The sequence below is a fragment of the Zootoca vivipara genome, chromosome 16 (assembly GCF_965207765.1).
Source record: "Zootoca vivipara chromosome 16, rZooViv2.hap1.1, whole genome shotgun sequence".
NCBI lineage: Eukaryota > Metazoa > Chordata > Lepidosauria > Squamata > Lacertidae > Zootoca > Zootoca vivipara.
This window is the reverse complement of record NC_142599.1, coordinates 23,669,808-23,684,561: the sequence shown is the minus strand read 5'-3', so window position 1 is coordinate 23,684,561 and position 14,754 is coordinate 23,669,808. Positions and strand designations below refer to the sequence as shown.

The following is a 14,754-nucleotide window of genomic DNA, read 5'->3' as shown; positions in this document are numbered from 1 at the left end:
AAAATGGGACGGTGGTGGAACATGCATGTAGAGATCACTAAATCTCACACCCTGCAGCACCTTGCGGTTGCTATTTCACATCATAGCAGGGTTTCTCTCAAGTGAACGAGTGGCAGCTGGAAAGTGGGAAGGGTGGTCCCCACAAGGAACATTTTGCAATTTTAGGCTAAAAGAAATCAACCTTCAGTTTTGCAGGGGACTGAGCTTTGTGGCTGGTTTGTAGCAGAGGGAATGTTCGCTCATCAGGTGTCTACACAGCTACACTGTCCCATTTCACTTTAAAACATATCCTAGACCTAGGGGCTTCACAACTGCTTTAAGTTATTGTTTTGTCTTTTAGTCTATAGTACAGCAGACAAAAACTCTTAGGCGTCTGTTACAAATGTTTTATTTTACTGAAGAAATTTTTGTCAAACTTCAGAGAACAAGAGTCACAGGTTAATTATCAGTATAAGAAGGACTCCACAGGAGGGAATAAACTCAGGAAAATACCAAAAAAAAAGGAAAAAAAGGAAAAAAAGAAAAAAGGAGGGGGGGGGAGTACTGATTATTCACTTGCAAAATGAAGCCACAAATAGGGAGACAGAAACTGAGCTGGGAGGGAAGGCTGTGGATTAAAGTAGGCCCCAGAAGGAAAAGAACTTGCCTCCTGTTCCACCCAGGACCACCCTAAACTTAAAATCCAGGTCTAGGCAGGAGGGTGCAATATCGGTAACTGCCAAACTCCCCGCAACACCTCCCTCCCCCACCCCACCCCCGCAAAAATCATTCGGAAAGGTGTTCTATTTTTGTTTTTAAATGGGAAGTTAGTTGTCACTAAACTTTGAAGAGACACAAGATGTCCATTAGTGAGACCATGCTAAACACAAATTGACACATCGTGAAGCCTGGCACAGTTTTGTCGCGGATGTACCACAGGAACCCGACGTCCAGCCCTCAAATAGCCTACCTGAAAAATAAAAGACACAATTCATTTGAAGGCTCAAAGGTGGATCTCTGCCTAGAGTGAACCCAGGACCACGTTGCACAGGATTCCAACACAAAGATCTTCACTTCTAAGGATGGTGCATGAGTACCTACCCAAACTTCTGAATGTCAAGAAAGCTGTATGTGAATGAGGCTGGTGGAAGGAACAGGCATCAGGGATAGAAAGAGAAAGAGAACTCAGAATTGTAACTATTCCACAAATAGCTCTGGAAAGATAATTATCAGCATATTCCTCAGCGGTTTACAAAGCATCCCACTTTGGCTGGGAGACATAATACAGGACGAGCAGTTTAAGGGAACATTGGTTCCCGCAACCCCAATTAATGTGAAATATTTGTTTTGAAAAGCAAAAGAACTATTTATAGGAAATTCTCAGTTTGCTCATTTTAGTTACCGATTTCCTGAAATGTAAGCAACTACTGTAGTTAAAATGCACATTGGGGCAACCAATGCACTTTTGGGGCAGTGCTTCATTTGTTGGCATTTGCAGTCCATCCCTGAAGCAGGACTAAGACTGCCTTCTCTCAGCTTAGACCAGTGACTGGCAGTGCCTCCCAATCTCCCAGGCATAGGTCCTTTTTTCACAACCAGGGTTCCTTTTAACAGGAGATGAAAGGTACTGAACCCGAGACCTTCTGTATGCAGAGCTCTACCAGTGAGCTGTGGTCTCTTCACTGAACAAGCTGCCTTACACCAATTCAGATTACTTCTCCATTTAGTTTTATGTTGTCTACTCCGACTGGCAGCAGCTTTCCAGAGTTACACTGAGAAAATGGGTTTCTCCAATACCTGTTACTTAATCCTCTGGGGGGAGACTGCGCCTGGGACCTTCTGCATTCAAAGCACAAGTTCTACCAGTGATCTACAGCCTATGTCAACAGTACTGGTAGTAAATCCTGGCTTGCATGTGAATTGCCCATCCATTCTGACAGATTGCCGATAAGCCTCAGGCTATCCTACTATGCACTGGGGTCATACATAACCTACAAACAGCAAATGGTGGCATTTGCTGTTATTACAGTTCAATCTAACTTTCAGATGAATGCATGCCGACTACCCGAAAAGGGAGCTGCTGTGTATTTGCGTGTGTATGTGAGCTTAATTAAAATGTTGCAGTTAGAAAAAGGGAAGGAAGAAAAAACCCTCAATGTGTGGAATTATTAGGGTGAGATTGCAAACAGAATTACAAGTGTAATAATATGCATCTGTGGTATGGTGACATTTTATAATGCTGCATATTGTCCTATCCCTCAAAGGGTATCACACAGCTGGAAGAAATACAGAAAGGAAGCAATTAAGATATCAAGGGGGTGGAGTGCTTTCATTATAATATAAGGCTTTTAGTTTTCGTTTAAGAAAGAAGACAAATGGGATGGATGGACAGAGAGAGAGAGAAGTTTATAAAATAATGAACCATATGGGGAAAAGTGGAAAGAAAATTATTTACCCTCTCTCATACAACTAGGACTCTGTGTTACCTGCCAAAAATAATTTGCAATGGGTTTAGGATAGAGAAAATCGGAGTATTCCCTCATATAATACATGATTAACTGAATAAATTTACTATCAGAAGATGGGGAGATGGCTACTGGCTTATGTGGCTTTTTAAAAGAATCAGACAAATTCATAAAGGAGGATATCTTCTCAATGGCCACCTCCATGAATTGAGCAGGACAACTCTGAATGGTGTAGACAAGGAAAGCTCAACTTCATGCCCAGCTTGGGACGTACCTAATTATCCACTGCTGTAAGGAGAAGGCTGGTCTAGGCAGGTCTTGGTCTGAATCAGCATGGCTATTCTTGTGTAAGGAGATGTTGAAACTGCACGTTTGACAAGTTGTCAACTTTGAAAATTCACAGGCCCTCTGTGAATGACCCTCCCAGCACACAGCTCAGCGATGAAGCTGGGGAATCTTCTGGATGCTTGAAGCCTTGCTGCTTATTTCAGAGCAGTGTTGTCCAAAGGCCACTGCATCTCCTGCAAGCCAGAGTGACTGCTACACCTCAGCCCCAGCCTCTATAATGCATATCAAGCTACATATGCAAGGGGGATGTTGGCAGCCTTGTGGGCAGATGGCAAAGGTGCAAGGTCAATGGCAACAGCAGGGAAAGCAACAGAAGCACTTGGGCTGGAGAGCAAGAAATTGACAGACTGGGCCAGATTTTAAGAGCAGGAGAGTGGAGCCTATTCTTCCCACGGGGAAATACCCACAGCCCAGCTATGCAGCAAAACCCTCAAGGACACCTCACCTCTCCTCCCTCTATTGCCGGGCTGGCGACACTGGTCCAAACTACACCTCCCACACCCAGCTGCATCGCTTGCTCCAGGTTGCCTCAGATATCCTAAGTGCTAGGCCTATGCTGCTGCCAGCAGCTTTGCAATCCAGAGCACAGCAGATACCAGAAGGTATCCCTCAAGACACAGCGGACCATTTCCCCAAGTCTCACCAGCCATGCTAATGTGCCATCCCCCTCCTCCAAGCGACTCAGGAAAAAAACGCTCTCACCTCCAGACTCAATACGCGGAGTATCGCAACCTGTCCGCGCCTGCATCCCGCCCGAACCGCTGGACATCGTAGAGGGATGATCGCGGAACGGGAGAAAGCTGAACACGCTCGTATCCGTACACGTCTCCGACGGTGGAAGCCGCAGCTGCCGAGCGACGCAGGGGGCTTCTATCCCGGGTGTAAAATGAGGAAGTCGCGGCCGCCGCCGCAGCAGCTACTGCTGCTGCAGTTCCCGAGGCAGGCAGCAAGGCCCTCTCGTAGGGCTCTAAGGCAGTGGAGAGGCGATTGGCCATGGCTGTGGCTTGTGAGTACTGGGCGTACTGGGAATACTGGGCCATGGTCTGCTCCGCATAAGTGTCGTATGCAGAAGCCCCATACGCCGCGGCGGACCTCGCGCGATACCGTTTATAGTAGTCCACCATTCCGTAAGGGTCATCATAATACACGGGGTCCCCATAGCCCGTAGGGTAGGGGGTGCGCACCATTCCGTATTGCTCGCTATAAGTTTCGGCCAACTCGGGCACTTGCCCCGTGCGATCTACCGGGCACTCTTTAGACCAGTGACCCTCCTTCCCACACCGGTAGCAGCCACTCTTGTCTCCCATCCCGGGTGCGGTCCTGAGACGGCTGGTGGACAACTGCACGCGCATTCGTTTGCCTTGAAGAAACAGACGCAAGAAGGGCAGCTATAAAGATTTGTTAAAAACAGTTCAAAGCAAAAGCACAGCAGGTCAAGTTTGTTTGCTTGTTTATGTCACAACAACCAGCTGGCCCAGCCTGCACAGCTAACAGTACAAGAGGCAAAACAAAAAGTGTTTCTGGGACCAGTTGTCCCTGGCTGCAGGGAAAATGGAATCCTGCACTTTCTAACTTGGAATAGCCCACCAATTTACCTGAGGAGCAGAGCACACAGCAGCAGAAGAGTTGTTCCAGCCTGCTTATGAATGTGAACTATTTCATTCAATCCTCAAACATGGTTCTGGCTACAATAACACAAAAATATTTTGGCAGGCCTGCAGAATGCTATGGTAAAGCTGGAATGAGCCAGCAGACCCAGGAGTCTTGGGTTCAAAAACTTTGCAGCTAGCTTACTGTATGGCTGAATCGGGAAACATACAATATCCCAGTATGTGGTCCTGAACACTCCAGAAAAAACTGTTGCTGTTATTTTGTTTTAAAATAACATTTGTGACCCTTATGAGGGGATGAAATGCTTACAGGGGCCCAGCAATGTATGTGAAAGGTTCTGAAAGGATATGGGGAAAGTTCCAACTCTGGTTTCACACTGAATTAATCCTTACATTCTTGATCCACTCTTCCTAGTCTCTCCATTTTCCAAAGGGCACAGCACTTCCCTGACCCTGACGCCAATAAAGCATGCATATAATGAATCAAACGTAATCCATTCATTCTGCTCAGAGGGATCTTGCAGGATAAGGCTTCCTGAGCTTTCAAGACATGCAGTTAATTGAGATCCCTGACTATGGCCCTGTCTCTATTCCTGGCCTATCACAGACAGACAGACCTTTTCATGCCCAGAGAAACTACTAGCACAGCAACTACATGGAAGCCAGAGAGGTTGCAGGGCATCAGGGAGGAGGACACTGACCCCTTACAGATGTCATAAAAGAAGACCACCCATTTCCTCAAGCCAGACCAGAACCAGACATGCATCACAAATGAAAGATTTACATTTGGCACACAGCCAAACATAGCACGCCTTAGTTCTTACAAGGCCAGCCAAGTCTTTTTCTTTCTGCTGCCACCTGCCTTAGAATCATAGAACTGAAAGGGGCCACAAGGGCCACCTAGTCCAATCCTCCACAATACAGGAATCCTTCAGCCTTGTGGTCTTAACATGCACAGTGGCTGATAGCATCCACCCAGCAATGCAGGGCAGGTGTTGCTCACCAAACTAGCCTAGTCCACCTTTTAATTGAGGACAGCTGTTTACAGTCCGTGCCCTCATATTTCAGCAGTGAAAAGGTTTAATGATCAACCCAGCTGATTTCTGCCACATGCATCCAAACTGCTACTAACAATGGCTATCTGATACCTGTAGCGGCAGTCTGAATACCAGTCACGAGGAAGCATGAGTGGAAAAGGGCTCACTCAGGTTCCACCTGAGGGCTTCCGAGAGGCATCTGGATGGTCACTACGGGAAACAGGGTGTTGGTCTGACACAGCAGGGCTATTCTTATGTATGAAGCCCCCTACAAACTTGCCCCAGGATCACTGCTCCTTTTCAGCTCTCCTTTATTCCAACACCCCCCTGGGAACAGGGGAAACTCAATAAGCCCCCCCCCCCCATCTTGTTAAGATAGTGGAGAGGAAGGGAACCTTCTTGCCCCTGAGGTTTTCATGCACAGTTCAGCAGCTGCTTTTGCTCCTAGACAACAACCCCTGGATAAAACCAACCTCCTGATGGAAAGAGGCCAGGACATCCTAAGAGTAGTGTTTGAAATTTCCCAGGTGCCTTTTGCAACTGGCGTAGGTCCAACTGCGACCACATGGCGATCTCTGGATGCTGGCCCCCTCCAGCTATCTTAAGCAGGTAAGCAGAAGAGCTTATTCATTGCATTTGTATCCCACCTTTTCCTCCAAGGTGCACATGGTTCACCCCCCTCCTCAGTTAATCCCTACAACAACCCTTTGAGGTAGGCTAAGAGCCTGTGACAGGCCCAAGGTTACCCAGTGAGCTTCATGACTGTGTGGAGATTTCAACCCTGATCTCCCAGGTCCTAGTCCGACACTCTAGCCAATACACCACACTGACTTCCTAGAGTGGGGCAGCTATATAAATTAAGTAGGTAAATAAATATGGGAAAAGCAAAATGTCACTCAGAAAAGGATCTGAAATATTTTCCTTGAAGCCAGAATTTGTTCTATTCTCGATTGTTTTATTTGATGTTGTAATGCAGGCATCCCCAAACTTCGGCCCTCCAGATGTTTTGGACTACAATTCCCATCATCCCTGACCACTGGTCCTGTTAGCTAGGGATCATGGGAGTTGTAGGCCAAAACATCTGGAGGGCCGCAGTTTGGGGATGCCTGTTGTAATGTGTTGTAAACTGCTTTGAATGTTTTTCTTTAAAATATAAAGTGGTGTAGAAATGAAATGAGTAACAACAATAAAAATTCCACTGGGGGTGGGGGGGGGAGGGAACGGCGCCTAGACATTCTGTTGTGGCGACCGTTACCTAGGTTTAAGGTGCCATTTGGTTATTAGCTTATTTATCTTAGTTTCTAACTCTGCCTGGGAGTACATGTGGCTCAGCTTCCAAAGTTCTCCTTCTTGCCCACTTTTGTCCAATGGATCAGGTTCCACAACTTGGTTACTGGGAAACAGTTTCTATGTTCCTGATCTCACCTTGTGAGCATGCTCCACTGCATGTCAACCCACAACTCCAAATAAGAAGTAGATGGGATCCTGTGCCTTTAAAAGCTGCATGAACAGGACAGGCACTGCTCACCAGACCCCCCACTTTTAACTGAGTAACACCACTGAAGAAGGAACTTCAGCAAAGCTTCTCTCATCTTTGCATGATCAGCTGTGTTTGCAAAAATCCCTTCTTGTTCAGGCAATTTCTGCCTTTTTTTGCTGCTACTTACATTATCTCCTGGAATTCATCAACAATCACTGTTACTAGCCTGGCACTGTTCAGTGAGTATGAGTTTAGCACCTTGACACAGAGTGGCTTAATACTGCCAGATTGGGAGATGAAACAAGCAAGCACACAATGGGCATTGGTCTGCAACTCCTAAGATGCTAAAGCGACAGACTGCAAAGGTGGAGGCTTGCCTTATCTGTATGGATGCTTAATAGGTAATAAATATTATGGCTTATTTCAGCATATGTTTATCCCTGTCTTAACTCTATACAGGCTTCCCTGCCATGAACACAGCTCAGCCAAACTATTTCAAATGAACCAGGCCTCTGCTCACATGACTTACAATCCTACCAATTCCTTTCCTTGATCACTCCCTAGAGACATCTAACTTTATATACAGAGTTACATCTTACCTACCAGCATGATACAGCTAGATTCTAACCACTTTCCAGACAAGCTAAAAGGAAAATGAAAAAACTGTGCATTTTAATCGTACATTTTGGTGGTGGTGGTTGTTTTGGAAGAAAGAGCATTTTAATATATTATCATGCAATTCTCACCTGGAAGGTATCAACCTCAGCAAAAATTGGGGTGGATGGTTATTCTGGATTTCTTCCCCCACCCAAAAAAAAGCTCCAGATTGGAGAAATTTGTTAACACATTTTTGCAAACACTGTGCTGAAAAGTTTTGGTAACCAACTAAAGTACTACTCAGATGTTCAACATTCTCAAAATTAGGTATATATCCCTCTCCAAACCCCAAATAAGTGGAAGTAAAAAAAGAAATAAATTACTAGAACAGAAACAATAGAAATGGATCTTGGCTGCCTGTAGCCACCCGCCCCTAGCCATCAGATTTGCTATGTTGTCCTGGATCTAACAATGACATTCTAACTGCTCGGCAGGAAGCTGTTAGCAACAGAATGTTGATAAACACTGCAGCTTCTAAGAGAGAAGTAAAAGGTCATGCAGGCCTTGGGAAGGAGAAGCAGTTTGCTGTCAGCAATAAAGGGAAGGGGGGGGCGGGAATCAGTTAAGAAGGCCTGGAAGTAGAAAATACAGGAAGTGCAAAAGTAAATTGGCTGAAGGAATGGGAACAGAGCAGTCAGTGGGCTGGGAAGCATGGTGATTGATGGCTAGATAGCAGAGGTAGGAAGCGGAAAGAAGAGAGGCAGTTCTTGTTTTTAAAAAGGATCTACTTGCTGAAAGGAAAGTGACAGGTAGGTAAGGAAGCTGGGTGGGGAGGAAGGGTAGGATTGTGCCCTAGATTGCACAAGGTCAAAAGGCTGATTAGGTGGTGGGTAGGCTCCATAGATTTGAGCCGATCTTCAGTCATCAGTGCTGCATGCTTATAGCAATTCAATCAATAACCAACTAACTAAAAATTTAAATACACACTGAACATCCACAAACACCACATGACTAGTAGGGCTAACAAGAAGCAGAGACCTAGGAACTCTGAAAGACCTGGGGGCTTTTTCATTGCTGTTCTGAACTGGGTGTAAGAGAAATGTAAAGTCATTTTCACAGTTTGCGTGCAAAGTTAGAAAGCTTTTTTTGGGGTGGGAGGTTACTTTGAAAGTTTTTCTTCTAATATGCTGGCTGTTCGGCTAAAATCTATTTTTAAGGCATCTTTCTGGGATTTCATTAAATTTACTGGTTGAAAATATGTATTTGAAATTGTTCTGGCTCTATGAGTGGTACATACAAATTTGGATGCAAATGCATTGAGGAGGCCTTCCTTTTCAGAAAGCAGTGAGCTTTTGTTCATTAAATTTCTCACACAGAAAATAAAGTACCCACTTTCAAATCCTCAAACAAGGCCTTTTGCCAAGAATGTGCATGTATTTAACTTGAATCTATTTAAGAAAATCATTGGTTAGAAGCCAGACCAATCAAATATTAAAATCTAGCCAGCGGACAGCCCTCCTAGCTGCTGAACATGGCTGGAGTAGTTTGGAACTCTTGTCAGCCCCCGTGGGAGAGGCGAACCTGTACATGGGTCTTTTTGCTTCCTGTTCCTAGCCCACCCGGCTCCCCCTTTCCCACCTTGGAATTCTGTGTTGTCAAGGCCCCTGATGGCCTCCACGGCATCCTCTGCTCTCTCCATGTGCACAAACGCATAATCCTTAACAATGTCGCATTCAAGCACCGGCCCATACTCCTCAAACTTGGTTCGCAGCTCCAGGTTGGTGCATCCGGTGCTGATGTTGCCTACATGCAGTTTGGTGGAAGCCTTGCTCTTGTTCTTACTGGCCTCCACGTTGATGCACACCCCGTGCAGCTTGTAATGGTGCAGGTTGCGGATGGCATCCTCGGCTGCCGTCTTGTCCTCAATGTGCACAAAGCCGTAGTTCTTTATGATGTCACATTCCAGAACCCGTCCGTACTGCTCAAAAAGGGAGCGGATCTCCTGCTCCGTGGCCTCCCGAGGAAGATTGCCAATAAAAAGTTTCACCATGGTGGCTAATGCTGAGTGTGGGGGACAAGAAAGAGGCTGCATTTCAATGAATGAAGACAAACAGTTTTAAGACGCTTATGCAAAGAAAGAAAATCAAACTGGGATTTACTAGTCAAATTCCTCACATCAAGATCAAGAGTGAATTTCACAAGCCCCCTTCAAGTGCTATCTTCCAAGTGATCATAATCTTGATGAGAAGGCCCTCACTACTATTGCTCTACCCCCATGGGGGGGGGGGGGAGAGAGAGAATCTGTACAGAGAAGCAGACTCTAGGTAAGTAGCCTTCCCATGGTTTGCAACCCGGTGTGATCAGGGCTCTAAGTCACAGGTACTTCAAGCAGACTCTCCTCTTCACAAGTTCTTCTCTTATGTGTGTGGATGGCAGTGCACAGACACAACCCCCTCTTTCTCCATGCAGCAGATATTAGGCTTATGTACTTGCTTCCCTGAGCTCCTTTGGAAGGAAGAATATAAATTTTTATAGTAATAATAACTGAAGGATCTAAACCTGGATTTCCTATATCCAAAGCAAGTGATCTATTCTATTTACCACAAACTGATTTTCTAGGAATATTCACTTATTCAACAGATTTATATTCACCTCTTAAGCATTCAGATATTCAAAGCAGCTCACAATAATGTCTTAATTATGTTTAGAGTCTCTGTAAAAGCAGGCCTCTGCATACAAATCCAAAGGTGCATTCCACCCACACACTGCAACATTTATTTATACAGTCATACCTTGGATCCCAAAAGCCCTGGAACTTGAACATTTTGGTTCCCAAATGCCGCAAAACCTGGAAGTTATTGTTCCAGTTTGCAAACATTCTTTTGGAACCCAAATGTGCGATGGGGCTTCCACGGCTTCTGATTGGCTGCAGAAGCTTCCTGCAGCAAATCAGAAGCCGCAATTTGGTTTTCAAACGTTTTGGAAGTCAAACAGACTTCCAGAATGGATTCCATTCGACTTCCAAGGTATTACCGTATATCATAAGTGTTGCCATTCCCACTCTCTTTTTTCAGGCCCTTTATCTGTGACTTTAACAGCAGCTTGGCATAGAAAAATTTAGAAAGCGACTATTTTCCATTCACTTCACACAAGAAAAGCTTCCCCTACAGAATTTCTGGGCAACAGATTGTTGCTATAGCAGAAGATCAGAACATCTTTTGTGCGGTACATCCCTCTGGAATTACCTTCCACAAAGCAGCGTCTCTCCTAACCTTTGGGGATTAAGGCTGGGTTTATTATTCAATTTCTGCTGTTGAATTGGAGCTCCTTGTGTTGGTGCTGCTTTGTGGATTTGTGCCACACCCTCTTGAAGTGCACAGCTCTCTACCTTCAAATAAATCCCTTTTCAAAAAACCAGTCTCTCCTCAGGGCCTTTGGATTACCAACTCATCCCACATCCCCCAGCTTCACATAGATGTTGAGCAGCATGGCAGACAGGATGGACTCCCTACAAAGCTGAACAGCGCAATTACTATGGGGTCAAGCAGGAATCTCAAAAGGCTATTCTCTGAATCTGGTACCCAGAGTAGATGAACTACCACTGCACAACACTGTCTCCAATTTCCAATTTACAAAAACGGCCCAGTAGGACACCAGGGCTAAGTATATCAAAAGCTGTTAAGTGACAATCAACAGAGTCACACACACTCCCATCCCTCTCCTAATACAAATAATCGGTAAGGGCAACCAAAGCTGTCTCTGTGCCCAAACCAGGCTGTTGACTGAAATAGGCCATGATAACCTGCTTCTTCCAAGCACACCTGAAGTTGAACAGTTATCGTCTTCTCAATTGCCTTGCTCCCAAAAGTGGGTATATTTAACCCATTGCTCCTGCCACAGTCCCCATCAGAAGCAGACCCCCTCTACTCCATTTATTACCATGAGAGGAATGTAATACATAATGTTTAATCCCAAGCATAAAAGTAGCAAGCATCCATTGTACTCTGTCACAAAATCCCATTGAAATTAAATTGGATTTCACTCAGATGGTGCAAAAGCACAATACTTCAGTTTAGCAAGCACCTTTACATAGCTCGCTTTCAAATAAGGTAAGCTAAACAGTATACTGTAGTACAGGGGTCAGCAACCTTTTTCAGCCGTGGGCCAGTCCACTGTCCTTCAGACCATGTGGTGGGCCGGACTATATTGTGGAAAAAAAATATGAACTAATTCCTATGCCCCACAAATAACCGAGAGCTGCATTTTAAATAAAAGCACACATTCTACTCATGTAAAAACACCAGGCAGGCCCCACAAATAACCCAGAGATGCATTTTAAATAAAAGGACACATTCTACTCATGTAAAAACATGCTGATTCCCAGACCGTCCACAGGCCGGATTGAGAAGGCTATTGGGCCGCATCCGGCCCACGGGCCTTAGGTTGCCTACCCCTGCTGTAGTAGAAAGCAAATAAAATATTTTTGTCACACAGTGATTTAATTGCTTTTCTCTTCCCCCCACAACTTCACCACACTAGCTGAAGTGTCGTAAGTAAAATGAGAAGGGGGTGATTTCAGCCCCCAAATCTATTTATTGTTTGCATAGATTCATACTCTGCCTTGTTCATTTAATTGAAAGATAGGGTATAGATTTTAATAATAAACTTCTTGAGACACAGTCCTCCTGCCCTCTCTCTTTACACTTAAGACTTTGTAAATTTGCGTGTACACAGTGAAACTGATGCAAAGATAATAATAAACTGCAAGAACAATAATGCTAACAAAACCATTATTTTGTAAGCCACCTGAAGAACTTCTTACAGCTCACGAGAGTGCCCTCTCAGCGATGCCCCCAAGAACAGAAAATTCCTCCACAGAGGTACAACAGGCACCATGCCTTTACAGTTTCCATCCGTTGCGACACACCTCTATATCCTGGTCTTTCGAGTAATGCACTGTGTGGAATTATTTTGGCGGGGTTATGGATGATAGAGCTGTTTTACTGTATCATGTTATCGTGGGATGCTGCAATCCCACCCTGGGACTGCCTGGCAAGGGGTAGGCTAGAAACACAACAGCAACAACAATAGCGCACGTAACATAATACTTTCTTCATTATTTGCTAGAAAAGAACGCTAACACTGGAATATGCTTATTGTTAGGAGTATAAACACAATGTACTAACAATATATAAGCATGTTGTGGATAATACTAAGATCTTATTAAGTTTACATTACAGTAGTGAATCTAACGACACGTCAACAACATCAATTAGGATAAAACTGAAAGGGTTCATATTGACCACATACTGCTTTTTTAAAATAACTGCTAGGATTGTATGTTATCGTACTTCGCTGTTTTAGTATAAGCCACCCGGAGAAGTTGGTTATCGGATGGCATATAATTAAAAAATGCTAGATATTAAAGTATCAATATATAACAGATGAATAAGGCGAGTAAGAATCAATTAATGTCAATAACTTTACAATTATTACCAATTATATTATCAGTATTATTTAAATCCACAAAACCTTGCACCTCGTTACCTTGCCTCAGCAGCAGCAGCAACGGCAGCCCACAAAATGGCGGCAGAGACAACGGAAAAGCTTCTCACCCGCCCTCCGAACCCCCTAACCCGCGCTCCGCTGTACCCTAATTGGTCCCACGAGGAGCCGCCGAGCGTGGTGAGTGGGCCTGGGCGAGAGTCTATCAAGGCAGTCTAGCCAATGAGAGCCCTCTTTGAAAAGGCAGCCGTGGGGGTTGGATCCCAGCATCCGACGACGACGACGAGAAGGAGCGGGGGGAGGAATTCTCGCCCCCTGGCGCACCCACACCCAGCTTTCTCCTCTTTCCCCGCCTACGTCGGCTGATTCTTCGTTCGCAATGACTAGTCGCGTCATCCGAAAGCGAAGGGTCGTACCATTTTCAGGAGAAGCGTGGGGGTGCTCAGTTGGGAGGCGGGGCCGCCGAGTGTATGTTGCTGAATGGTAGGCGCGTGAATGTGGGAAGTTCCCCCCCCCTCTGGGTGATACCACGAAAAGGCGGGATGGTGTTGGAGTGAATATGGTTTGCTCCAAGGGAAGGTGGCGGGGATTTTTCCATAGGGGCTCATAGTGAGGTGGTGGTGGTGGATGAGAGGGGATAGAAAGTACTTTTGGGAAGGAGTCCCTACTGTCCCTGAAAATGGGGTGGGGACAGGAGCTTCGGAGTACCTTTACTAATGTTTCCCCATTTATCCGTGATTAACGCTGTTACCCCACCTATTTTATTCTGTTCCACCCCCCCCCACCGTGTTATCTTCACAACAACCCTGTGAGGTAGGTGAGGCCGAGCAAGAGGACTGGCCCAAAGTCACCCAGTGGGAGCTCCATACCGAATGGTAGAATACATACTATGCAGTTCCCAAGTTCAATTCCTAGCATTGCCTGGTAGGACTCAGGAAGACTCCTGAAAATTGTCTGAGAGCTAGTGTGGCATAATGGTTAGTGTTGGACAATAACCACGCTTTGGGTCTCCAGCCGTGAAGCTTACTGTGTCACTATATCTCAGCCTAACCTACCTCCCAGGGTCACCGTGAGGATGAAATGAGAACAGAGTATCACCAAAAATAGCTCTGATTGTGGGGATTCTCTGTAGGATGTCTGAAGCAGCATAGAAATTTTATTCTTTTCAGTTGTTCCACCCACCCACTCATTCATAGCTCACAGTATGGGCAGAAATCCAGTAGGGAAAGCTTTTTTCCAGTGGGCAGATGCAGTGTGTCAAAGGGAAGTATCCCAGATAAGGTCTGAACAAGGGGGGGATGGGGCTGTACTTTTCTTCTAATTAAGCATCACAGAGGAGATGCCCACTGAAGGCTATGGACAGTGATGGTTAAGTGGAACAGGTGCAACCTGAATATCAATTAGCAGACAAGACATAATTCATGCTGGTGAGTCTCCCTGGCTGTTGTTAAGATCTTAAAGAGTCTGGCTGCTGGATCAGGCCAAAGGCCCACCTAGTGCAGCATCCTGTTCTCTCATTGGACAACCAGATGCCTATGGGAAGCCTGCAAGGAGGACCTGAGTGCAACACTCCTCCCCCGCAATTGGCATTTAGGCATGCTATCTCTTGGCAGTGGAGGTAGAGCACAGCCATAATGGCTGGTAGCTATTGACGGGGCAAATAGAATCACAAAATTGTAGAGTTGGGAGTAGATGACCCTTGGGGTCTCTTCCAACTCTGCAATGCACTAGAG

The 14,754-nt window shown here is 45.4% G+C and overlaps 1 protein-coding gene across 4 annotated transcripts; it reads right to left on the bottom strand.

The window, feature by feature from the left end:
- Positions 1-372: 372 nt before the first annotated feature.
- On the bottom strand, positions 373-13,104 carry LOC118076594 (RNA-binding protein 4B). Of its 4 annotated transcripts, none has more exons than XM_035099456.3 (4): positions 13,064-13,104; positions 9,155-9,577; positions 3,495-4,152; positions 373-949 (listed from the first exon to the last, which is right to left on the bottom strand). In XM_035099456.3, exons 2-3 carry the CDS (start codon positions 9,564-9,566, stop codon positions 3,503-3,505), a joined length of 1,062 nt encoding a protein of 353 aa, XP_034955347.1. In that variant the 5' UTR covers positions 9,567-9,577; positions 13,064-13,104; the 3' UTR covers positions 373-949; positions 3,495-3,502. The 4 variants fall into 4 exon arrangements, with proteins under 4 accessions (XP_034955347.1, XP_088516238.1, XP_088516236.1 ...); XM_088660112.1 differs by having other exon boundaries at positions 13,013-13,084; XM_088660110.1 differs by lacking the exon at positions 13,064-13,104 and adding an exon at positions 12,323-12,580.
- Between the last annotated feature and the right edge of the window lie 1,650 nt (positions 13,105-14,754).

Excerpts from the sequence above, each read along its gene's own strand:
- LOC118076594 (XM_035099456.3), bottom strand. The coding sequence starts at position 9,566 with ATGGTGAAACTTTTTATTGGCAATCTTCCTCGGGAGGCCACGGAGCAG. Across the intron at positions 4,153-9,154 it reads TGACAACACAGAATTCCAAG|GCAAACGAATGCGCGTGCAG; the intron begins GTGGGAAAGGGG and ends TGTTTCTTCAAG.